General features: G+C 32.3%; 1 protein-coding gene across 2 annotated transcripts in view; it reads right to left on the bottom strand.

Annotated features, from left to right (window-relative positions):
• Nucleotides 1–6,092: 6,092 nt before the first annotated feature.
• The window catches only part of LOC114338442 (1-phosphatidylinositol 4,5-bisphosphate phosphodiesterase classes I and II), a 591,824-nt gene continuing 571,059 nt past the window's right edge, over nt 6,093–26,857 (bottom strand). For both annotated transcript variants that reach the window (XM_050659889.1, XM_050659890.1), the window contains one exon: nt 6,093–25,112. In XM_050659889.1, the coding sequence (XP_050515846.1) occupies nt 25,038–25,112 (75 nt within the window). In that variant the 3' untranslated portion in view covers nt 6,093–25,037. The remainder of the gene's footprint in view (nt 25,113–26,857) is intronic.

The raw sequence follows: 26,857 nt of genomic DNA, 5'->3' as shown, positions 1-26,857 counted from the left end.
GCGACATCCCAATGAAGTTAGCCAAGACTATGTCGACAATATAGCGTCGAACTATTGGTTGACATCAGGAAACATGTTCCCTGAAACGGAGGGTTCATTACTGGCCATTCAGGATCAGGTTATACCAACCAGAAATTACCTGAAATATATCGTCAAAGACCCTCAGGTTCAAAACGACAGATGCCGATATGGATGTCAAGCCCAAGAAACCATCCAACATATTACAGGGGGCTGCCAGGCATTTGCTGCAACTGAATACAAGGAACGGCATGACGCAGTGGGAAAAATCCTTCATCAAGAGATAGCTAACAAACTGGGACTTCTCCAAACGGACCATCTCCCATATTATCAATACGTTCCTGAGAGTATGCTTGAGGATGGCAACTACAAGCTATACTGGGACCGCAGTGTGCTCACAGACCAAACAGTGGCACATAATAGACCAGATCTCGTACTAGTCAATAAATTAACAAGACAAACAACACTAATTGATGTGGCGATACCTAACAACAATAATCTACGTAGTAAATTTACTGAAAAGATCGCCAAGTATAGAGATCTGGAAATTCAAATACGGAGACAATGGAGAATGCAAAGTACCCAGACGATACCTATTGTTATGTCTACTACTGGAGTCATTCCGAAGACCCTCCTCGAAAGCATAAAAAAGCTGGGTCTCAATGAACATATTTATAAGACCATGCAGAAAGCTGTACTACTTGCGACGGCCAGAAGTGTAAGAAAATTTTTGGGAGATACACCTGCATTCCAAGTCACCTAGGGCTCGATAACACGGAAAGAGTCCCACCAGAGCTCAATCCTTTTGATACCGTAGGTATCTGGGATGAGTCAATTTTCCCCTCAGAGGGAGTGTGAGCCGTATGGCTAAATCTGACAGAGGATAATAATAAGTATACAACAGTACCTTAAATATATACAACAATACCTATTATTAATATTATGATAATATAACTACTACTATCACTTAACACGTACAATATTCCAAAAGTGTTAATAATCTGCCCACAAAACGAGCCAAAAAAAGTCTCTATTTAGTACGCTAGCAGTATTCATCATCCCTAAAATCGGCATCACAATGAAAAAACGACCCTAATAACGTCCCGGTCAGTAGAGTCGATTAGGGATTGACTCTCGCATAGAATCTCGCCCTTCCTCGCATCTCTGCGTTCACCACTGTCCGTCGTGACATGCCGTTCGATTTATTTAATTTTTTTTTAAACTAATTATCCAATCAAAATTCCAAAAACACTCTCATGTTCTCTGATGTTTGGTCTATAACGTTTATAGAAAGCCATTTTTTGCTAGACCCAATATTTTTCGAGATAGAGCGATGTAAACGATTTTAAAAATATGGGTTTTCAGGGCAAGTGATTTTATATGAACGCGCTCCATATACAACAATGGTTTGACGTATTTTTATAAATTAAAAACAAATATTTATAATGTCCGGATGGGTATGCAAATTTGAGGAATGAATTTTCGGGTATTGCACATCCGAAAAACGACGAAAAAAAAATTGCAGTTTTTTTTTGTAAGGCTCCCCACCGGTCCCCTTCCGCAACGATTTTTGGACGACCAAGTGATTTTGCATTACAAATATATTAGAAACCAAAAAATATGGGTTTTACATTTTAGTAGAGTTGCACAAGTTTGACTTGAATGTTTGAACTTGACTTGAGTTTGACTTAATTTCAAGTCAAACTCAAGTCAATCCTTCTGACAAATATTTCAAGTCAAGTCAAACTGGTCAATCGTACAGGTTTGAAAATTCAAACTGTTTGTCAAACTAGTTTGAAAGAGTTTGAAAAATAATTTATTTAGTAGATATACTTTTTTGTCGAGATTGACATGTTAGTTGCCAATTAAGATAAGAAAATTAATAATACAATGAGCGCCACATAAAAGTAACTTAATACGGGAAGCGATTATAATCAAAATAGGGTCGTAAATTTAAATTTCTTGAAAATGATTCCTGAATGCTTAAACTGCTTGCTGGCAAGTTTCGTTTTATCCATATAACTTTTTTATATCTGAGTGTTACTAGATTAAAACAAAGAATTCGTTGGATAGTTTTATTATCATACAAAGTGTAATTTAATCTACTTTGGGAGCGTTCAGGTTCAAGTATTACGTAACGCAAGTTGGGGGGGTCATGTAAAACGTTACGGCGCGTTACACGGGGAGGGGGTAGGATGGTTCGAACAGCGCATTACGTAATAGTGATGTAACAAATGTCATTTTTTGAACATGCGCGAATACGAATGCGAATGCGAATATCTAATAACGACTTTCGCGAATGCGGATGCGAATGCGAATGCTCAGTTTTTTTAATTTGTTTTTATTTTTGAAATATTTTCTAAATTTGTAATGAGAAGTTAATTGATATTTAGTGTAAATCAATCTGAACCTTAAGCTTTATTACATTATGCCAAATAATAAAACAACGTGAAGGCTGATAATCTGATTATACGAGGTTAAGTTACCTTTTTTTAGTAAAAAAGATGAGAAAGAGAATAGATTTTAATTTTATTAATCTAACTTTATTTTTAAATTATTATTTCTCTTCTCTGATATTCATATTCGCAAAGCATTGGCACAAATTTTGCGAATGCGAACGCGAATGCGAATATGCAAAAAGATGCGGATATTCCCGAATGCGAATACGAATACGAATATTCGTTACATCACTATTACGTAACATTGTTTTTTAACTTAAATAAAAAAAACTACCGAATCACAATCTTCCACCTTTTCAACTTTGGTTTATATTTTACATAGAACCCCTGGATTTTATTATATTTCCCCCTCACCTCCGCTCATGTTACAATAGGAAAAAATAGTATTCAAGTGAAAAAATCTTAAAATTTGTATTTAGCAGTCAAGCACAGTAACATGTGTCTCAATGGACAGCTCAAAATAAAATGATTTGGAATTTTTATAACTTTCTTTTATTAAAAAAGGCATTTAAGTGCCAGTTAGAAAAACATCTGGTACATACCAATCTGCTAGTTCACTCGAAAATACAATACAAACGTATTGCTGTATATTTGTTGGTATTTCTTTAAAATTCAAAACTAACCATTGGGTTATTAGACCTGGATCCTGCGTACCAAAAAAAGTTGATTAATAGCAAGCCGAAAATTTGTTAATAGCTTAACGGTGCCTAGTTGGACAAACTTAGATGTACGGGAACACTGGAACGGTGGAAATTTTAATTGTGGAACAGTTTAATAATTTGGAACGTCAGATTACGAAAACGTCCCATGTATTTTGTCGGACATAAAATCCAATTGATTTGTTACCCTTTCATTAAACTCTCATGCAAAAATCAGACTGCTATTACTAACCAACATGATTCCTGTCATTTGACATGTTCTTCATGTTCCACTCATTAAAATGCCCAGTTGATGATAAACACCAGTCTGATTTTTGCATGAGAGTTTAATGAAAGGGTAACAAATCAATTGGAGGTTAATCAATCGGAAGTTCTATCCGACAAAATACATGGAACGTTTACGTAGTCTGTCGTTTCAAATTTTTAACCTGTTCCACAATTAAAACTTTCCCTGTTCCAGTGTTCCCATACATGAAAGTTTGTCTGACTAGACACCGTTAATCTATTAACAAATTTTCAGCTTGCTATTAATCAATTTTTTTTTGGTACGCGGGATCCAGGTCTATATGGTTTTACCTACATTTATCTACAATTTAAATTTCTTTCGGAGACAGGCTACAAATGTTGGGTTTAAATTTTTAAAAAATTAATGTATAAATATGCATTAATAGTATGGTATAACTTATAACTAGAGCCAAACCCTGACATCCAAAGTGAAAGTTATCCTCCAACACCAAATTGTTCTATATGGTCCACATAATGTTAAGAAAAAAGTCACACACACCATTTTCAGCGTCGGGTTTGGGGGGAGAGGGGGAAGAAATCGGTAAATTCGGAGATTTTTACGTTTTTCGTCAATATTTCTAAAACTATGCCGTTTCTAAAGGATTCTACATAAAATTTAAAACAAAAAGGTCCTATACATATTTGTTATAAAATCAACGGTTCCAGAGTTACGGAGGGTGAAAAGTGGAAGTTTTCGATACTTTTTATATTTTTTGGGAAATTTATAATATTATTACTGATGAAAGAAATTTTCTTTAACAGGATTGTGTTTTGTAAATAAAATTTGCTATTTCAGTGGCATGTTAGTGATAAGCCCTCGAAGAAACGTCAACCTCACCACCCAAAATCATCATCAATTGCCCAAATTGGAAGTGTTGATTATATAACAATTATATATAGGACCTTTTTTGTTTTAAATTTTATGTAGAACAATTTTGTATAAAACATTGTTTACGCTAAAGTATAGTTTTAGAAATATTGACGAAAAACGTAAAAAAAATACTAATTTACCGATTTCTCCCCAATCTCCCCTCCAACCCGGACGCTCAAAATGGTATAACTTTTTACTGCACAATATGTGGACCATATTGAACAATTTGGTGTTGGAGGAAGACTCTTTCTTTGGATGTTTGGGTTAGGCCTTTTTTTGACCAGTTATACTATACTACCTCCGTAACTTTGGAACCGTTCATTTTAGAAGAATTATGTAAAGGGCCTTTTTTATTTCAAATTGAATGTAGAACATTTTTGTATAAAAGGTTGCTCATGCTAAATCGCATAGTTTTAAAAATATTGACGAAAAACGTAAAAAACTACGAATTTACCGATTTCTCCCCCCTCTTCCCTTCAAACCCTACGCTCAAAATGGTGTGACTTTTTTCTGAACATTATGTGGACCATATAGAACAATTTGGTGTTGGATGATAACTTTCACTTTGGATGTCTGGTTTATGCCATTATTTGGATCAATTGTATCATACTATAAAACGCTATAAGCTATCTTAATAATTATTATCCTAACTGGCGCGCTTATTGGGTTTTATTTGTCTGTGTGCGGTTTAAATATCATATCAGCCAATACATTTCTGTTTATTGAAATTTGTCAAAAAAAAATTTTTGGACCTTGTTGGGATTTGGGGATTTCCCCTACCCCTCCCCACCCATTACTCCCCCCCCCCGTTGATCCGCCACTGAACAAATAAACACGTTGCGTAATATTCAAACTTTTCAAACTGTTTGAAGATGTTTGAATTCAAGTCAAACCTAAAGATATCGAAATCAAGTCAAGTCAAACTTTTTTATACAAAAAGTTTGATTTTCAAGTCAAGTCAAGTTTGTTGAGTAAAATCAAACTAGTTTGGCTTGACGCATCTCTACATTTTAGCAACAAAGTGCCCACGGGATAGCACAATAGGATCCCTTTTAAACTATACTATTAAGGAGAAATCAAAGTTTGAATATTTTAACTCTCTATCTAAGTAATAATGTCGTTAACCAGATTTGGAAACATTAAGCCTAGGTTACTTTTTCTAACAAAAACAAAAATTTTGGGGGGGCTTAGCCCTCCTTTAGCCGCCAGTGACTCAAGACGAGAAATTTGACATCGGACATCCGGTTTCAGAGTTGCTACCGTAAGTACTGTTTTAAAGTTACCAAAATAGTATAAGCAATATATAATTCGACGTGCCTTAGCAAGATGAGAACAAATGTAAAATTTTGGTTTTTATATAATTTCCGGTTAAAAAGTTCTAACCAGAAGTGCCATATTATAGTCGCAGAAATAGTACATGTAACACATCAATCGGAGCGTATTGAAAAATCGAGTTTGAATCTTTATTTCTGGTTTTAAAGTCATTTCTGTTTAAACAATGATGACCCAAAGTTTAGTAAAAAAAATTAGTAAAATCGTATATCAATCGACGCAAAGTCACACGAAGAGTTGAAATATCGACTTTCAGTTCTACTTTCGATTACTTTGGGTAAAAATCTAGGACTTACGTAGTCCAATTACTTGTTAATGTTAAGTTTAATAAATTAATTCCTCTGTAATTCTCCGGGTCTGATTTGTCTCCGTTTTTGAAGAGAAGTATTCGGATACTTGATCTCCATTGTTGTGGTATTCTGTTTTGTTTTATTATTTAAAAAATAGAATAGAAATAAAACTCGATAATCATAATAACTCTTTGTTTTTATTGATATACTCTTTCATTATTAGAATACGTAGTTAAGTCCTCTAAAAGTATTAACATTTATAGCAAAATTGTATTGGATCATACATTATATTGTTAAATGAACTGCCCACCTACAGCTACTGCACACTAAAAACTTCTATTTGAATACACATTCCGAGTAAATCCTAGGCAGGATTTTAAATTTATTTTATATACAATTGTAACAACATTTAAGACTTGTTAGCTACCAGAACGTTTAACTGACAATAGAAGTCCGTACAAGAAACTAACTGAATAGTACAATCACTGATGGTTTTCACCTCCGATGTTGTTGAACCTTTATAGATTTTCATGAAAATTGGTGAGTAGTTAGAGAATACCTCAAGAGACACAAAAGTGACAGGGTGCCAACTTTCGCTTTTATCCTGGGTGTGGAGGAAACCCCTTCTTAGGGGTGAAAATTATTTCATTAAAAATTACCCCATAAATCGATAGAGATAGAAATTATAAGCAAAATTTTTTTCATCAAGGTATTAAAATAAAACCAATACTTTTTTAGTTATTAAAGATCAAAGATTTCAATTTTTCGTGAAAAAATGAATGTTTTAAAGCGGTTTTTCATAAATACCTCGCAAACTATAAATTAAAAAAAAAGTTATTATTACAAAAATTAAAGACAATAAAAAATCGAATAAATTCCTTACTTGAAAAACCTTTTAGTATTAATTCAAAATAAGTTATAGGTAATTGAATGTATATTTTTGGCGAGTACTCAAATCTAAGTATTTAAGGTGAAACAGTAGCGATCAACAGGTAGCGAAAACGCGTTCCAAGATTGCGGCTGTAATTTTGAATATTTTTTCGAGATATTTGGCACACGTATTCGTAATATAATAAAGAATGGCGGTACAGAGCCCAATTTGAAAAATATATTAATATGTGGAAATTACTCTGTAATTAAATACAATATTAAAAAACGAGCCTGTACCGCCATTAAGAAGAACAAAAAAATACACTTTCTTCAAATAAACTTTTTTATCCGATGGCTAGATTTTGTGTCATTTTGGAACTACTAAAATTTTTTATTTCATTAGTTGTTCCAAAATGACACAAAATCTAGGCATCGTATAAAAAAGTTTATTTGAAGAAAGTGTATTTTTTTGTTCTTCTTAATGGCGGTACAGGCTCGTTTTTTTAATATTGTATTTAATTACAGAGTAATTTCCACATATTAATATATTTTTCAAATTTGGCTCTGTACCGCCATTCTTTATTATATTACCAATGCGTGTGCCAAATATCTCGAAAAAATATTCAAAATTACAGCCGCAATCTTGGAACGCGTTTTTGCTACCTGTTGATCGCTACTGTTTCCTCTTAAGCTTAAATCATGGGAAAATTATAAACGACCATTTTCGAATTATTTAGGAAAAAATGAAAAATATGCCATTTCCACATAAATTAAAATGTATAGTAGGTAATCCCCACAAGACTTTCTTTGTTTTAGCATACTGTAATGACGTCAAAAATTTTAACCGCATAATGCATATTTTTGAATAAAAAAGTATGATTTAAAAAAATAGAATTTTTTTTATTTTATTTTCTTTTGATAATAACTCAAAAAAAAAGATATTCGTAAAACGTTTTTTTATAGTCGAACCGCAAATTTAATCGTTAACATAAAAATCTTTAACACTCTTTAACAATCTTTATTATTTTTGTGCCATAAAAAAATCCGAGATAAAAACGTTTAAAGCCTAAATTTTACTGCGAGAACCATGTAACCCTTTATTCTATTTTCTTTAAAAAAATAAGCGATTTAAAAGATTAAATTTAATACGATTCTATGGCCCTTTAAATTTCCTTTCAAACGGTTTTCGATGAACCTGATATAAAAATTAACGTAGTTATTCTAAAAAAAAAACAATACCATTTTTTTGGAAAAAATTTTGGAGTCTAAATTTTAATGCTACCAACTTCTTCGGAAGCTCGTTTGATATATATTTCTGAGTACTTTTACAAGTGCTTAGGCTTAGAGGGTATAATATGTTAATAAAATGCATTGTGTTCCTGTTATTTAAGCTTGAATACTTAAATTTGAGTACTCACCGATAAAAATATATATAAAATTACCTACCTATAACTCACTTTAAATTAATATTAAAAGGATTTTCAAGTAAGGAATTTATTCGATTTTTTATTAGCTACAATTTTGGTAATGATACATTTTTGGAAAAACCTTTTGAGTTATTTTTGAAAAACCGCTTTGAAACATACATTTTTTTCAATAAAAATTAAAATTTTTAATAACTCAGAAAGTATTCATTTATTTTAATAACTTTATATAATAAATTTTACTTAGAATTTGTCGCTCTGTCGATTTATTGGGTAATTTTTAATAAAATAATATATATTCACCCATAGAGAAGAAGTGGCATCCACCTCCAGGGTAAAAGCGCAAGTTGGTTCCATGCCACTATTAGTTCATTGATGTATCCTCTAACCGCTCACCAATTTTCATTAAAATCGATGGAGGTTCACCGAAATCGGAGGAAATAGTTCATATCCAACTTCAGTGATTTCACTACAAGAGGACGTGTGCAATTTCTTAGCTGTACGTAAGAAGTATACTTTACAAAGTCCTGTTTTCCTAGAATTATTATAGGCGGCACTATTAAAACCATCATAAATACTGATAATGAAAGAGAGGAGTTTATAAAGGCGGGTCGTACCCTGTTTCAAAGAAAGCGAGTAGAGAATTTTGATCGCTGTAAAATAATGTTTTTATTCCAAGTTTTCTACAACCAATGTATCAACAACCTTCAATGTTTCTAGAAATAATTTTAAAAATAACAAAGGTTTTTTACTTCTTTACTTTTTAATTATTTATGTATTTTATGTTTTTATGGATCTTAAGAAGGCTTACGAAATAGTTCCTAGACAGGAGCAATGGAGATGTATAGGAGGTATATGGGTTTCCTGAGAAGTACTTATGTACACAAAAGTAAAGACTTGTATTGGATTGGCCGAAAGTTTTCCAGTAACGATTGTTTTGGATCAAGACTTTTCACCGAGTTTCTACCTGTTTCACCTTATTATGTATGTACTTACTACCCGAGAAGGTAAGGGAGGGGGCCCCTTGATCAATGTTCTTTGCGGGTATTGTGGTAGTGGAGGATGGTGATGTTGATTATAGTTACTTTCGAGTATTCGTTACAAATCGTTACTTTTATATAAAGTAATAATTTACAGTATTCGTTACTTTGATTACTATGATTACTTTTGTTACTTTTGTATTTGAGTACCGGTACTCATTATATCGAGAATCGTATTTCTCAGTAGGTAGGTATTTTGTATAGGTATTCCGATATAACAACGACCTTCACCGATCTGTTTAGGGGACAAAAATGATTTGATTACTGTGTTTACTTTTGTTACTTTTGTATTTGTGTAACGGTAATCATAACGAGAATCGTATTTCTCAGTAGGTAGGTATTTTGTATAGGTAATCCGTTATAACATAACATTAAAAAAGAATTTAACAATAGAATAAAAAACATCGGAGAACAACTAGAAGATCCAGAAGAACTATGGAGTGAATTTAAAAATCAAGTTAACGAAATTTCCACAAACAATAATTATAGAAAAAGCTTAATCAAGAAAAATAAATGGATGACAGACGACATCTTGAAATTGATGGAACAACGACGACTGATCAAATCTAATGAAACAGAATATAGACACCTGCAGAAAAGAATAAAAAAGGAGATCAAATTAGCCAAAGAAAAATGGATGGGAGAAAGGTGCGACGAAATGGAGGATGTGATATCTAGACACAACTTATTTAATGTGCACAAAAAACTAAAAAAGATAAGAGTAACATATTTAAAAAACGAGTTCCCTCTGTGCTCGTTGACAATAATAACAAAATTATTGTAAATGAGCACGAAATAAGAAAATAATGGCAACTGTATATATCACAGTTTTTTGAAGATGACAGGAATAATATTGCCGAATTCTACCAAAACTGTATTGACGGCCCAGAAATTATGAAATGCGAAGTAGAACACGCTATAAATAGTGTTAAAATTAGAAAAGCTTGTGGTCCAGATGATACACCAACTGAGTTGCTGAAACTAATAGAGGATGATAACATAAAAGTGGTAGTAAGACTTTTTAATTCAATATATAACACCGGAGTGATTCCCACAGATTAGCTCAAATCCATCTTTGTCGCAATACCTAAAAAACACAATGTGAGAAAATGCTCAGAATATCAATTAATTAGCCTAATGAACCACACTCATTAGCCTAATGAGCCACACAAGATTTTCCTAAGAATATTTCACAACAGAATTAGACGCAAATGCGAAGAAGATCTCGAAGATACCCAATTTGGTTTTAGAAATGCTATGGGTACCAGGGAGACACTTTTTGCGCTTAACATCCTTTTACAAAAATGCCGTGATCAAAGAAAATATGTATTTGCATGTTTCGTGGACTTCGAAAAGGCATTCGATAAAGTACAGCATGTAAGATTAATGCAAATACTGAAAAATATCGGAATAGATGACAAAGATATTAGTGTCATTAAAAATTTGTACTGGAATAAAACTGTTACGGTCAAAATTGGAGATAACTACACCGATGAAATCTCCATACAACGAAGAGTCAGATAAGGTTGCATTTTGTCACCACCATTGTTTAATGTTTACTCTGACCAGTTATTTAAAAAGGCACTTGAGAGACAGCCATATGGAATAAAAATCAACGGAGAACTACTTAATGTGATAAGATATGCAGACGATACAGTAATTCTGTCAGATAATATTGAAGGTCTCCAAATTCTGCTTGATCATATTCACGAGGTAGGAGAGGAAATTGGCATTAAAATAAAATCAAACAAAACCAAATTTTTAGTGTTTAGTCGTGACCCACATCCCGATGTAAAGCTTCAATTAAACGGAGTCGAAGTTGAGAAAGTTCACAAAGTGACATATTTGGGAACTGTGATAACGGACCAACTAGATCCAGACATAGAAATAAAACGTAGAATAGCAATGACTAAAACTACTTTTATGAAAATGAAGTAATTTATTTGCAATAATCATCTCAGTTTAGAACTAAGACAAAGAGGGTCAAGTGCTATGTTTGGTCCGTACTTTTATATAGTGCAGAAGTGTGGAAGCTAAAAGTATTGATCATGAACAGAATTGAAGCATTGGAAATGTGGATTCATAGAGGATGCTGAAGATACCCTGGACAGCAAGAAAAACTAATGAAGAAGTACTAAGGAAGGTCAACAAAGATAGAGAACTGCTAATGATTGTTAAACATCGAAAAATGTCTTATCTGGGACATATAGTGAGGGGAAGTCGATATAAAATATTACAACTGATCCTTAATGGCAAAATAGAGGGCCGTAGAGGTGTAGGAAGAAAACAAGTTTCTTGGTTAAAAAACATTCGAGAATGGACTCAGATACCAAATGCTCATCGAGAAGCCTTCGCAATGGTGATCGCCAACGTCGGATAATTCTGATATGGCACGTGAAGAAGAAACGAAGATTCCGATATAACAACGACCTTCACCGATCTGTTTTTACTCGCTGGGATACGATTGGTAGAAAGTAATCAAGTGTACTGGTTGTAGATGCGATAGATGTAGATAAATTGGTACGAAGTAATCAAAGTAGATACAATAGTCGTTACTCCCTCTGATACGATTGGTACGAAGTAACGAAGTAATCAGAGTAATCAAAGTAACGATTTGCATCTCTGTATAGTGATCGTTACTTTCGGTATTCGTAAGTAACGAGTACTTTGTAACGAATAGATACTTTTTCAACATCTCTAGTGGAGGAGAGCAAAGAAATGTTGGATGGTTGGAAAAAGGATTGAAGAGGGAAGATTAGCAGGTCGAAAACGGAGTGGTTGGGAGGAACAGGAATGGTTGGGGACATAGAATTTAAAAACCTTTGGCTTCTACATAACGCAAAATGGAACAATAGATCGAGTAATTGCCCATAGCTTAGAGAGTACTAAAAGTAAAAATATAATATAAGAATATGATGAGGCCTACATTGGTGTCAGTGTGGCCTGTAGAGAGAGCTCAAGAAAATAAGATGAAAGTGGCTGAAATAAAAATGTTACGGTGTACTTTGAGTTAGACTAGGAACAAGATCAAGAATAACCCAAGTGATTAGGGAAAGGGTCAAAGTGAGTACAGTCTCACTTCACCTCAGAATCTCAAAAAGGTTCACGAACAAATACTGGAATGGTTTGGTCACATAAGACGTAGAAATAAAAAACTATGTGGAACGAACTATAGAGCTGTTAGAAATTGAGGGAAATAGAGGCAGAAGAAAACAGAGAAGAAGATAAAAGGACCGTGTGACAAAGGACTTGAGAAAGAAAAGTTTAGATGAAGAAGACACGATAGCCAGAAATGAGTGGTGAAGAAGATTGAGGAACAGTGACCCCTGAAGGGGGGTTCCGAAAGAACGTTTATGTTTGTTTCATAAACTTTGAGAAGGCATTCGACCGAGTACAACAAGACTTACTTTTTATTGCCTACTAGAAAACTACTAAAATTCTTATACAGTGATGAGCGCGCTACTAACCGGCAAAATACTACAAACGATGGAAAATATAATGCATTGTGAAGTAAAAAGAGATGAAACTAGTAAAGGTGGAATTATCGATATAATTGTATAAATAATTAACATTACATTACATAGTTTCCCACCTTTAGAGGTATCGGAGGAGTATGACAACTGTCACTGTGACAGGAGAATTTTATAACATACTTCTGTCACAGACGTCTAAATGTAATGTTAATGTACACGTTTATATCGATTATTTCATTTATAGGAGATTCTGACTAATAGAAAGCTACAGAAATCTAAATTAAATCGATAATTTTTGATAATATTCCGTTGTCAAGTATATTATGTCAGATGCCCTTCGTTGCTACGAAAGAATACATTCATTGACATTAATGACAATTAATATTTTAAAAATTACAAAAGTGATGACTTTCAACCGTCAAATTAATATTTATAACAACTGTTTGTTTAGTTGTACTAATTTGTACTTACATAAATAAATTACAATAAAATTTTGGTGTTGAACAGTTTTATTCATGAAATAATCGCAACAAATTGCACTCGATCTCTAAAATTAATATAGAATTTTATAGCTCTTGTGCAATTACTACTGATAATTTTCACCTCTATTAGTTTCATCTCTTTTTATTTCACAATGTATTAGGTATGTTTTCCATCTTTTGCGTTATTTTGCCGGTTATTACTTTTCCACTGTATTACAATCAAGTAGCCTCAACAAATGTGGAGTACGACAGGGTTTTCTCACCCAGTCTTTTATTCTACACTCTGAAGAAATATTTAGATAGGGAGTCTTAGAGACTTCTGACAGATAGGAGGAATTAAGACTAGGCGGAAAAGTAATCAACAATATCAGATACGTTGACGATACAGCCGTTATTTCAGAAAATTTACAAGATATCCAGACATTAGTAAATTTAATCAGTGAGTAGTACCTATACCTAGGGCTTTTCATTCCCATTCATTTGTTTCGAGCTTCTGTCATATGTCGTATAGTCCGTGTATATTAATATTATACACAGATTATACAACATATGACAGAAGCTCGAAACGCTCGAAAAGCGTTTAATATTAATATACACGGATTATACGACTTATAGTCCAGAGAAATAAGGTTTTTGTCGGGACACTTGAGCAGCCAGGTTGCAAATGGGTTTTTTGGTTTCTATATGCCTAATATATTATAAATACAAAAATGCCCGTCACAGTTTGGACGAGAATTTTAGTTATTAACAAATAAGCGTCAAAAATGGCAGTTTTTCCGTTTAAATCACTACAGGTAGAAATAGGGTAATTAAATATCTTATTTAGAGTATTCATCTTTTAGTACATGAGCAAAGATTCAAAATGGCAGTTTTTGAATTTTGGTCCGATCAATTATTGCTTCGCTAATTGCAAAATAAGACTAAAATAATTTCGAAAATAAAAAAATTTGCTATAACTTTTGCGAAAACGAACTTAAGACTTTGATATTGCATGAAAAGTTGAGACAGCCAGTACATATTATGCACAACAAAATTCAAGACGATTTGTCAATTATTTTAAATTTTATTCAATTTGTTTTTCCAAAAGAGCAATATTATTGTTCAGAAATATTGTTTTGCAATATTATTGTTCAGAAAATAATAATGATATAGCAGTTCTGTGGAAAGCACATGAAAGAAGAACACTTATATTTTCAAACCGTCTAAAAAAATCTATAGTCATTTTTATCATTTCGGAAATATTTTACTAAAGTAGAGTCATTTTTGGCTTAAAAACTAAGCTTCTCTTTGACATAAATGTCAAAGTGATTAATTTAAAACATTGAAATTAAAAAGATTAATAGGAAATAATATTAGTTGGTCAAAGCTGTGGTGTATATTTTTACCTTAAATATACTTACGTTTTAAATACTGAATTTAACTTTTTTTTATATTTCGTAATATGTAATTATAAATTAATCTACGCGCCATCTACACGATAATTGTGAAAGTATCCGAAGTAAGAAATTAATATTTTATTAATAGAACGTTAAAATGATTAGCAAAATCTTTAAAAAATCGATTACAATTTAATTATTTTTTGCGTTGTAAATATTAAGCGATAACAATTAAATAATAAATTTAAAAATTACCGGTTAAAGTTGTATTAGTAATTCTCTAGGAGCGACACCTGCGAAGCTCAGAGCGTATACCTTGAACTTTAAAATGGCGCTGGTTAGATTGCTTAATTGTTATAAACAAAGTAGCTGTGAATTAAAAAAAAGTGGCTAATTTTGACCCTGATTAACCTAGGCGAAAAGGTATTTTTTTGAAAATTCGTGTAAAAATACCAGCTTTTCAAATCCCAAAGTAGTTTTAGTCTAGAGTTAATATTAACAAAGTTGTTACTCAAATTGTTTATATGCCAAAAATAACCCTACTTTAAAAAAATGTTTTCGGGGTGATAAAAATGACTTTTTAATGATTTTTTTTAAATGCGTTGAAAATATAACTATTCTTCTTTCACGTGGTTTCCACAGAATTGCTATATCATTATTATTTTCTGAAAAATAACATTGCAAAAAAGCTCTTTGGGATAAACAAATTGAATAATATTTAAACTAATTGACGAATCGTCTTAAAGTTTTTGTGCATTACATGGACTGTTTGACTCAACTTTTCATGCAATATGAAAGTCTTAAGGCCATTTTCGCAACGGTGATAGCATTTTCGAAATTTTAATTTTATTTTGGAATTTCCGAAGCAACAAAGTATGGGGTTAAAATTCAAAAACTGCCATTTTAAACCTTTGCTCATGTACTAAAAGAAGAATACTATAAATAAGATATTTAATTACGCTATTTTTACCTGTAGCGATTTAGACGAAAAAAATGCCATTTTTGACGCTTTTTTGTTAATAACTAAAATTCTCGTCCGAACTGTGACGGGCATTTTTGTATTTATAATGTATTAGGTATATACATAGTACCCAAAAAAACCCATTTGCAACCTGGCTGCTCAAGTGTCCTGAACATGGTATATTTTTGCCTTATTTCCCTGGCGTACTATCACAGAAGCTCGAAACAAATGACAATCAATGAAAAGCCCTATAGATTACGGTCTGTTTTCTTCAATTAAGGTCTGTTATTTTCCTTTGTGATTGCAATACCAAGATTTTTGGCTTCTACCTTACGGATTATTGAAGTTATACTTCTTTACCGGCGATAGAGGGTGATTTTTTTATATGTTAAAACCTATCAGCCCGGCGCATGCGCATTATAACTTTGTTCTGATTGGATGTTCAAATGACATGTCAAAAATTATCCGATATGGCAGCTGTGGTTTGGAGGTAAAGGTAAAGGTAAACAAATGTATAATATATTAGTTTTATTGTTGTGAGGACAGAAACAAAAAAGTTTATAATATTGTAGTGACTTTTAAATAGTTTTTAAAAGCAACAGGTACGTAATAATTGTTAATGTATCATGGGTATAAACCTACCTATTTGATCTGCCAAAATACATAGTATGTAATACTTTTATTTATATAATTTGATTACCATCAAAATTTCTATCAATATTCACCTAATATATTGTTTTTTACTCTATGTTTTGTTGTATTTTTTCAATTCTAAATCATTTCAATTCAAAATTAAAATAATTTGATCAAAATGACACCTAGTGTCTGTGGCTAAGCGGAGAAGGCGAATGAATTCCAATACCAACCGCTGTTATCAGCGCTGGTTCGAGTCCCAAGAGAAACTTTCTTTTTTGTTTTTTTTTAATACATTTTATGATTGTAAGTATATTTATTATATAATTGTATTTTCAGAAAATACGTATTTAGTTAAAAAATTTTTCGACAATTAATGTTCAGACATCATTTGTGGCTTGTTTAATGTGTTTGTGTGTGTTTTATTCTTTTAATATTTTAATTTTTGGCACTGTTCTAATAAAAATGTTTGAGAAGTAGTAAGTATAAATTAGTTTAATATTTAAACAAAATATAAATAAAAAGTATATTAATTTCGTTTAAATCATATAATAGAAGTATAACTTCTTACGTGCGTACAAAGTACACACACATTCTTTTTTTTTTTTTAATTTTTTCGCCTCTTTTCCGGTTCTGTCTACTTCTATGCTACTTTTTATCAAATAGCAATAAGTTTTACGCCTTGGAACATTTTTCTGTAGTAGGTACTTTAAATAAATTTGTTTATGCAGTGAAAAAAATAAATTGGTGTAGATAACTGGAATAAAAAAAAACAAGTAATAAATCAGACCATCGTAATCCGTTTTGAGAAGAAATTAGGTTTTTCTACTTTTTTCTAATAAGTAACTTTAATTTGAATCGACAACATTTTAAGTATATACATTTGTTATTTATAGCATCATTTAGTGACTAGATAAATAAGTACAAGCCGTCAATACGTTTAAAGAGATTTCTGGTTTAGTACATAATAGGAAAAATGAAATTTTGGTAAACTTATGACTACAATGGTCTTAAAAGAACTTATTTAAATTCGTAATAACGATCGAATGCTTAAAATAATTAAAGAAACATTTAAGAATTCTTAATTTTTATTACACAATAAAAAGTACATACACGATTTAGAAGTATTTTAGAAGGTTCACGTATTAGTGGACATCAAAATGCATGCGCATTGTGAATTCTTTTTGGAATAATCATTCAAATATATTATGTAGGTAATCTCCTTCTCAAAGGCATCTTTCAGTGCGTCACAGTTTTTCGATTTCTTTCTAACGCATTGAGTTGCAAGTGACAGAAAAAAAGGTACGTCCGTGATTAAAATCATTTATAACATTTATTCTAGTTGTTGATAGATGGCGCTATAATCGAACAAAAAATGATTTATCTAATATATTAATAATATTATTATCTACATGACTATAATCTGTACAATTTATAAGACTATACAAATCAAATAACATAACTTTTTAGAATTGAAATAAACACAATTGATTTGTGATTTGTTTTTATAACAAATTACAATTACGATTCTGACAACTGTCAGATTTATCTCAAATGTCATGCTATAATTCTCTACATTCTTAAAATCATATATTACGTCATTAATGACACACTGAAAAGACTGAGAAGATCTTTGAATTATAGTCGTATACAGTCCGTCTAATTTACTTACCGTTGCACGTCATTATCTACGCCAGAGATCTAAGTTGACATAGTTGCCAAAGTATAAAAAAATCCTGAATCCATTTTAAATCAAATAGATCACATAATTATTGTAAACGTGGATTATATAACAAAACAAATTAATATTCGATGTAAATAAGTAAAAACTTAAGAAATAGAGAACAAGAATTAAGTTATAATCTTTTAAGATTTGCAGTGCAAGCGTTTTTGCACTGCAGCGTTAATAATTAAAAAACGGCTCCGAACTCTTGGCATGGAGCAGGTAGGTTTCTTTGTATATGTCTACAATAACAACTAAAAAAGTTGTCAGATACCTCGATTATTCCAAGTCGTGATAAAATTAGGTGAAATTTATATTTTTAAAGTAGAGGATGTTTTATAGTAAAGTAAATAATAAAAACAGTAAATATAATAAAACAGTTACTTGTAGTAAAGAATATAAACAAATATGAAGTGTCATCACCGTAACTGTCAAATAAATTTTACCAATTTATTCTAAAATGTCACCTTTGTTCGATTACATTTACAGTGTGATTCGAGTAAATGTGCTTCATAAAAACGCTTTATAATCCATTTATACAAATTAAATGAAACATATTATTGTGTATTTCTTTAGGTTAACAATAATAGAAATCTTCAAATATTATTTCTACGCGTATATAATAAAATATGTCTAGTGGCTGTAATTCCAGTGTATTCGGCAACGTGATTCTAAAAAAGAAACACCTACCGCCTAAATATTTCGTGTTGGTACCATGCGACGTCACAGGCTATGACGCGGATGACGTGCAACGGTTAGTAAATTAGATTAAGTATAGATATGTAATAGTTAAATAATGGGTAAATACCTAAATCATTTCTTTTCCGATTATAGCTCCATCTATCAACAACTGGAATAAATGTTATAAATGTGTATGTATCACGGACGTGTCTTTTTTTCTGTCACTAGTGTCGCACTGAAAAATGCCTCTGAGAAGAACCATAGTAGATAGATCTCTTCTTGGGCGATCAGAATTGGGTCGCGGACGTTTCTCCAACTGTCATCAATACGACTAACTTCACGTGTAACTTTGATACGAGAATTATAAAAAAAATATGCTTTGAAATCCAGATCCCGTAATTCGTTAAGCGTGGTAAAGTGAGTACAAAGACATACATATTTCTTTTTTTTTTAATTACATCTTCAATTTACCGTACACTTCTCGTAGACTCTGCCGATAAGGTAGAGTCGTGTTGGGGAAAAATCGCGCGCCCATCAGAATTTAACGAGTTAGTGACCAGCTTGCAGTAGAAACAGTAACATATTTTAACGATCCAATAGGATCATAGGTAGGTAACCAATATAATCAACAGTGAGTCACTCTTTACAGTAACATAAAACTCACTGAGTCCCGAATTTAACTAACAAATCACGGGACTATCAAATTACTTTGTTATAAACTATTTTTTAAATTATATTTTTTATAAAGCATAACTGTCATAATCTGTCAAAATTTGAGCTAAACTGGACCTCTAGTTTTTAAGTTAAAGTGGATTAAGCGGTTTCTTTTATGTATCTCGGTCGTATAGGTATATACCTACCTAATCTGAAATGTTTCTCATAAACTCATATATCATTATACCATTAGATCTTTTCTGGGTTTTTTTCATTAATTTTTTCTTGTTTCCCTTTATTGGGTGGAACTTCCTGAGCCTCGTGGTGTACCATATATGGAATAAAGACTGCAGCAGCATAGCAGCTTTCATGAAAAACTCAATAGCCGTTTGAAATACCAACGGGTTCGATCCTCCATCTCCACTAACTTAATATCTAGTCATTCAGCTATAATTCTTCCAATCAGCATCTGAAGCCATCAACAAGTTTTCCAGTCAACTATATGAAGTCATAACAACTGACATTTCTCTACAGCTTTAAACACGATTTGCTTTGCCAGTATTAAGCTTTCATTTTATCTTTTAATATAACATATCTATTAATTATACAATGAATATGATTAGTTAATGTTTTATCTGTCCCTTCCAAAACTCATTTTTACTTTTTCAATTAGGTAAGGTAAGACGTACTTACACTTCAGAGACTGAGCTAGACGTAGCCGAAACAATTTGGCTCCCAATCTTAGTTGGAGCTTTATTGTTACACAGTACATTGACCCGAACTTGGTGAATATGATATATCACACCAGTTTCACCATACTTGGTGGAATTGGTGTGATATATAATATTTAACTTAACTACTTGCGTTAGTTCTTGAGTTATCTGATGTAGGTATCAACTGTCACTTTATAACGCGACGCTAAACGTGCAGTTATGAAATAACTTTGTAGTTATGTAAGGATTGTAAGGTTAGTTTTATGTTTTGATTTGTTTATATATAGATAGAAATCAAGTAAGACGTCGAGTATACCAGGCGCACGCGCAATACCTCTTGCGCTTGCACTTGTTCGTTCTGGCCTTTCTAGCACATTGTATCGAGAAACTTACGCACTTTTGCTACTCCCCACAAAAAAATACCGTTATAGCTTTACTATTTTTGCTATTTTTACAAACTGCTCAGAATAATTTAATATATCCGTCTATTATTGAATCCCATGTATAATAGCGCATGATGTCTCCTTCACCTTGTTCCGATGATATAACTTTGTAATAGATAGAAAAAAACTAAACTATATGGACATCCCAAATAAATTATTGTAACTGTTCAAATATATATTTCTTTAATATTTTAAGCATTTAAGCCATAGCACTAAAAAATTACAGGGAAAATTTTCCAAAACTGCCGGTTTTACATTCAAAAATAATTAAATGCAGTGTTCCCAAATTGTTCTGTTTGGTTAGGATAAATGTTTTGTTTCACAAAAAAAGCGTTTGTAAAAATATATTCAGATTGAAAACTGGCACAGGTGTTTGACTTGTTTTACTTACAAACCTTATATATTTTAAACAGGCAATGACGTCATAAGTACCTACAATACAGGCAGCGTCACCTTATTAGTGCTCAGCTAGGCTGAGTAGTGTTTATTGTGTTAGCTATTTGACATATCGCCGGTCCGGAAGAAGAATGACGTAACTGCAAAAAGCAGAATTATTCAAGAGAGCAAAAAACCTTTTTTAAATATATAAAATAGGGATTAAATGAGGAGTAATCATCCGAGAGCATCGGTATGGCGTTTATTCTTACAACGGTGGCTTTTGTTTCCATCACTATTGGTCAGAATTTCATTATCTTAATTTAATCCCCCCATTTTCAACGCTATATACAGTTGCGTCATTATTCATCTGAAAGGAGGTCTAAAATGGCGCGTATTTCAATAACGACGCAACTACCCTGTAGTGGCTCAGCACATAGTTACAGCTCTGTAGCTTTTGTATCATCTGTACAAAGTATTTTAGAAGTTTATTACGCAATAAACGGAATTGACAAAAAATTGCAGTTACGTCATTCTTCTTCTGGACCGGCGATATGTGTTATACAGGAACAAAGAAGAATACTTTCATCAATTATAGGTCAAATAATATTAACCATATTATGCATTACAGTGAAAATAAATTAGTAATTTAAACTTAGTAGTTGTCAAGGAGAGATCCTAATATCGCATTGGTTCCTAATATCGTAACCTTGGTTTATTTATATACCTACTAAATAAATAGTAGTAAGATTTAAGTAAAGTTCTCTGTAATTTTAGCTTCGTATGTGACCCCTAGTGATGCCACATAACGTATAGGCTATATACCTACAATGGGCGCAAAATTATAGATAGTAGTAGTATCGAAACACTGCAACCCACAACATCGCAGCTCTGACACCTGACATTTTTTCTATTCCCTGATAAAAGTCCTAGAGAGAAAGAGTATGATATTAGGACACTCTCCTCTACTAGTTTAGATTGTAGATTGTAGTAAAGGAAGAAATTGCTATCAAGAACTTACGTCACTGCCTATTTATCACACATAAGTTATATTTCTGAAGCATATCTTATCACGTTTTCTAAATATCTAATTCTACTATCACAATTAACAACAAACATCAATGTAGACTAGAGTTTCGAGTGAAGTTGACTCGATTGTCAATTGTCATTTTAGAAAATACCGAGAAGTCAGATTCACACATCTGGATGTAAAATAAGCGTTATGTTGCGCAATCTGGCAAACTGTCAAGTTCATCCTTCGCTCTGACGTTTATAGGCAATTCGTTTCCGAACAATTGGTCTTGATCTGAACAAATGTTTTAAACTTACTTATAAACTTAACCTCAAAAGTTCACAAAAATCCAGAGTACAATGAACAATGAGTACAATGTCATGTTCCATGACATCTCGTAATGCAACAGTTCGTATCCGGACAAATAGTAACGGACAAGTCGTAACGTCGTCAGTTCCTAACGGTACACTTCGTAACGCCAACATTTAATTTTTATTTAGCGAATTTAGGATCACTAAATGTATACAAACATGAATTTTGCATACATTTCTATACTAAAAGTAGGTAATGGTACTTTTTCAAGACCACTTCTTTTTTTTTATATTTCACGCAATATATTTCTCCACGAAATATTAAATGTGTCAAAAATGTTTATCCTGTTGGATGCTGAAACGTTAAATTGATAAACGTAATTTCAATTGTAACTGTAATAAAAGTTAGTTTCCACGTTAACAAAAATAAACAGATTAATTCAATTTTGACGTTACGGATTGTACTGTTACAGATATGTAAAGTTACGAACTGTTGCCGTTAAGAACTATTGTCGTTACGAATTGTCTGTTACTATTTGTGAAGTTACGAACTGTCGTGTTACGAGATGTTTTGTCACGGATTTCAATGTATACCTACCATGTACCTTTTTCTTCCTAGAGGGTCTCTCAAGCTTAACATAAGAAAAATATTTCCTTTCTTCCACCCGCTATAAGCCCAAAAGATAAGTTTGAGTAAACATTTGGCCAACACTGTAAATGTCAAAAAGAAAAAATCTAAAATAATAAAAATAGTTGCGCAATCCGTTAATCCGTTCACGAAAAAAGAAACTATCAAAATTAACATAATTTTTGGTGATGCAAAACTTTTGCGGTCTAGGTATACAAAAATCATAATAAAGATGCACTAGAAATAAACAAACCAAGGCACGTCGAATGCTATCCAAGGATCAGTCCCAAATCATAATATACATTGTAAATCCCAAATCATGATTACAAAGTTTATAAATTGTAAATCATAATTTGGAAGTGCTTCACGTAACATTCGACGTGTCTTGGTTTGTTTATTTCTAGTGCATCTTTATTGTGATTTTAGTATGGTGTCCGCAGTAATATAAACCCATAGACATATAATACCTAGATTGCGCGCTGCCATCTAAAACTATCTGACGATTGCGACAGAGATAACTGAGGCTATTAGTTGGGAAGTCTCTTTCTAATCGACGGGGTTTATCCAATAACGTTGGGTTTATCGACCAGGTGACTTTTCCACTACCGCCGATTGGATAAACCCCTCCGATTGGAAAGAGACTTCCCACCTAATAGCCTCAGTTATCTCTGTCGCAATCACCAGATACTATTAGATGGCATTATATTCCATGTATAAACCCAAACAAACAAAAACAAACCTTTGCGGTTAAGTACATTATTACCTACATTTAAGCATTTTCTAGATAAATGTATTTTTAAACACACTCATATTTTTAATATTGTTCTGAAGCTATTTCTTTGTAACATTTAGGTATGTAATTTATTATTCTAATTGGGAAATAAGCCACAATTTATGTTGAAAAATGATTTTATCGACAGTTCGACTTCCTCTTCGGGGCCCTTATACAAAATACTAATAAATTAAACAAATTTTGTTGCTTAGTAAAAAAATTCTTCTAATAATTTATTTTAATATGACTCATTCATATTGGCAATTCAGACATATATTATACATTTTATAGTAGAAGAATTTAAAATGATATTGCCAATTTTTATGAGTTGCGTTCCTGGGACGACTTTATTGAAAGATAGTTCATTCGATTACATGAAATCAACTTTAACTTAAGACAATTCATCACAAAAATCATAGCATGTGATTTGTCTTAAAAAAAAACGACCTCATGAATACGCTCGGTCATATTATGAAACATATGATAAATATCGTATGCTGCAACTGATAATATGTTCCGGATACCCTGGACAGCGACGCAGACCATTGAATTTGTGTTATAGAGCAAACTAATGTCGTTGGTTCAAGTTACTGAAAACTATTAAAATAAAGCAAAATTTCATAATGATGTTTTATTTTTTGCATGAAAATGCACCTCGTATGAAAAAATGAAGAATATATTTTTTGTCAGAAATTGAACGAGGAATTTAAAAATGATTTTTAATTTAAAAATATCCGTGCCGTACTATTATTTCTTTAAAAAAGATTCAGACCATTACCCGTATGCGCGCCAATGGCGAATATAAAACTTTCAATTTTATGCCAAAAACCCTTTCGTATCTCAGCCGGTTTTGGGGCAATAAATAAATCGTCAGTTTTTAAGAAACATTTCAACACCCCGTAGCTTGCAAACGAAGCATTTGTGGACATATGTTTGTAGAGAAAACTGTCATTATTTTTTCATGTAGAATTACCCCTTAGAGTTTGTCATACTTATTTAAAAACATCATATATAGACAAATTTTCTTTGGAATATATTTCATTATTTAGTCAAATGGAGGTTATGGTACAATTGTGATAACAGCACAGAAACAATATTGTCCATTTTACAGTATTACGCAAGATATTTTATGATTTACCTATTGTCAATAGTATGACACAATATCAACATGTGTGCAATATATTGGTGATAACCTCGTAGGAATCACATAAGTACTAGAAGTATACGTTTCTTGTAGCAACCATTAACTTAAACATATATTGTTCAGAACACCAACCAATTGTTGAAGACACGAATTGTTAACAGAAAGATCTCGTTCTACGAAATAGACTATTCTAGTAACAATGTTGTACAATTACCAAATGAAACCATTTGATTTGATTGTCGAGAATATCAAAGACTTTAACTGTTTTAACACACATACTACTAAGTAGCTCAAATTTCAGTGTACTCCTATACATACACCGTTTCTTTAATCCGTCAAAAAGTTTTGCCTCCGTTTCGAGGGCGAAACGGAGAACTATGGGGTTGAAACAATCGGCCAATATTCAATCTACTGAATATCACTGAACTCTCCTTCCACGTTTGCTAGGCGCAATTCGAACTCTTTGGTTAGGGCTGCTTTTGCCTAAAAAGAGTAATATACATTTAGAAAACAGTAAAATAATTAGGAATATACATATACATCTACAGAGTGGACAAAAAATCTGAAAACACCTTACTTATTATTTTAATAATAAGGCTTTAATTTGCTTTATTTATTGCAATCCCCTATCAATATACCCCTCTCAGTGGCTCAGTGGTAAAAGGGCCTACCTTTGGACCCAAATGTTGTGAGTTAGAATTCAGTTTGGGTGGAAAATTTATGTTTATTAAAATTTTATCATGTCAAAGCAGAAGTTACAAGCAGAAAAGAACAGACGAGAATTTATTAAAGGTCACCTTACAATTAGATCGCAACAAACAAAACTAAATCACAAGATAAACCTGATTTAACGGAATTAAATGGTAGGCTTGTAAGGGCTGAAAAATTGTTTGATAAATTTGAAGAAGCTCAACAAGTCATTGAAAATTTGGAGAGTAAATATGAGGAAAATTACCGTACCAATCATGAACCAGATCGAAGCAGTTTTGAAAACATATTTCATGCACTAATTGCCGAAGTAATGAATTTTTAAACGCTAAAGCTCCTAGTAACTCAATAGTTAACTAAGACAGTGCTAGCGTATAAAGCTCTCGTACGGGCAACCTTCTGAACTCTGTAAAATTACCTATTTTAAATACACCTACTTACGATGGAAACCTAGAAAGCTGGTTATTTTTCCGCGACCGTTTCACTTCAATTATACATGAAAACGATGCTCTAGCAAATGTACAAAAATTACATTACTTACAGCTCTCCTTGAAAGGGGCTTATCGATAAATCCACATTAATTTATAGAGAAACGTGGAGAAAAGTAATGCATTCTACTATCGTTTAGGATATTGTAAAATTAAAAAGGGGGATATTTTGAATACTGAATTCATCATTATCATCATCAATCAGCCCTGAGGTGTCCATTATTGAGTATAGGCCTCCTCTAGACATTTCCATCTTCTTTTCTGCGCCTCTGCTATACAATTGGTCACAATTCTTTTGAGGTTGGCGGTCCGTCGCATTGGGGGTCTTCTTCAGCTACGTTTATCTGCCCGGGGTCTCCACTCAAGCAATTTTTGTACCTACATCTGTTGTCATCACTTCTTACATTTATGTAAAATGTTTATTTTGCATTTTTGTTAAGACAAAAATGCCCATGTCCATGTTTGCCTTGTAATACGTTCGATAACATCTTCCACTTCGGTTCGTCTACGAATTTCCTCACTGCTTACCCTATTTCTTAAGTTTATTCCAAGCATTGATCTCTCCACCTTTCGTTGTGTTCTTCTCATTTTTTCCGCTGATGTTTTTGTGAAAATTAATAAAGGCTTTCCTTTTTAAATGGATAGAGATATTTGTTTTAACCACATCTATCATTTTTCCAAATGCAGCCCAACCACGGACCCCTACCTTGGAATACGGGTGAAGACTACCACGATATGCACGGCGGAGAACACTGGAATATGTAGATATTACTGATATTAGTTTAGCAACGTTAATTATTTTGTTCAAACTTAGTTGTACATAGTTTGAATCAAAAAATTATTGAGACTAGTAGATGTTGATATGGTTTTTTTATTTATCCGTATCAACCACTCTTAGTTATTAGCGGTAGATTTATAATACAAAATAGAGAAAAAAGAATCATTTTTAAAAGATATGAATGACAAAAATATGGTAATTATTTACAGTTTAAAAAAATTTAAAAAATGAATCATAATTTGTTATACAGTTTA

Source organism: Diabrotica virgifera, chromosome 8 (assembly GCF_917563875.1).
Source record: "Diabrotica virgifera virgifera chromosome 8, PGI_DIABVI_V3a".
NCBI classification, from domain to species: domain Eukaryota; kingdom Metazoa; phylum Arthropoda; class Insecta; order Coleoptera; family Chrysomelidae; genus Diabrotica; species Diabrotica virgifera.
The sequence above is the reverse complement of the archived record's forward strand: the minus strand, read 5'-3'. Positions and strand labels throughout refer to the sequence as shown.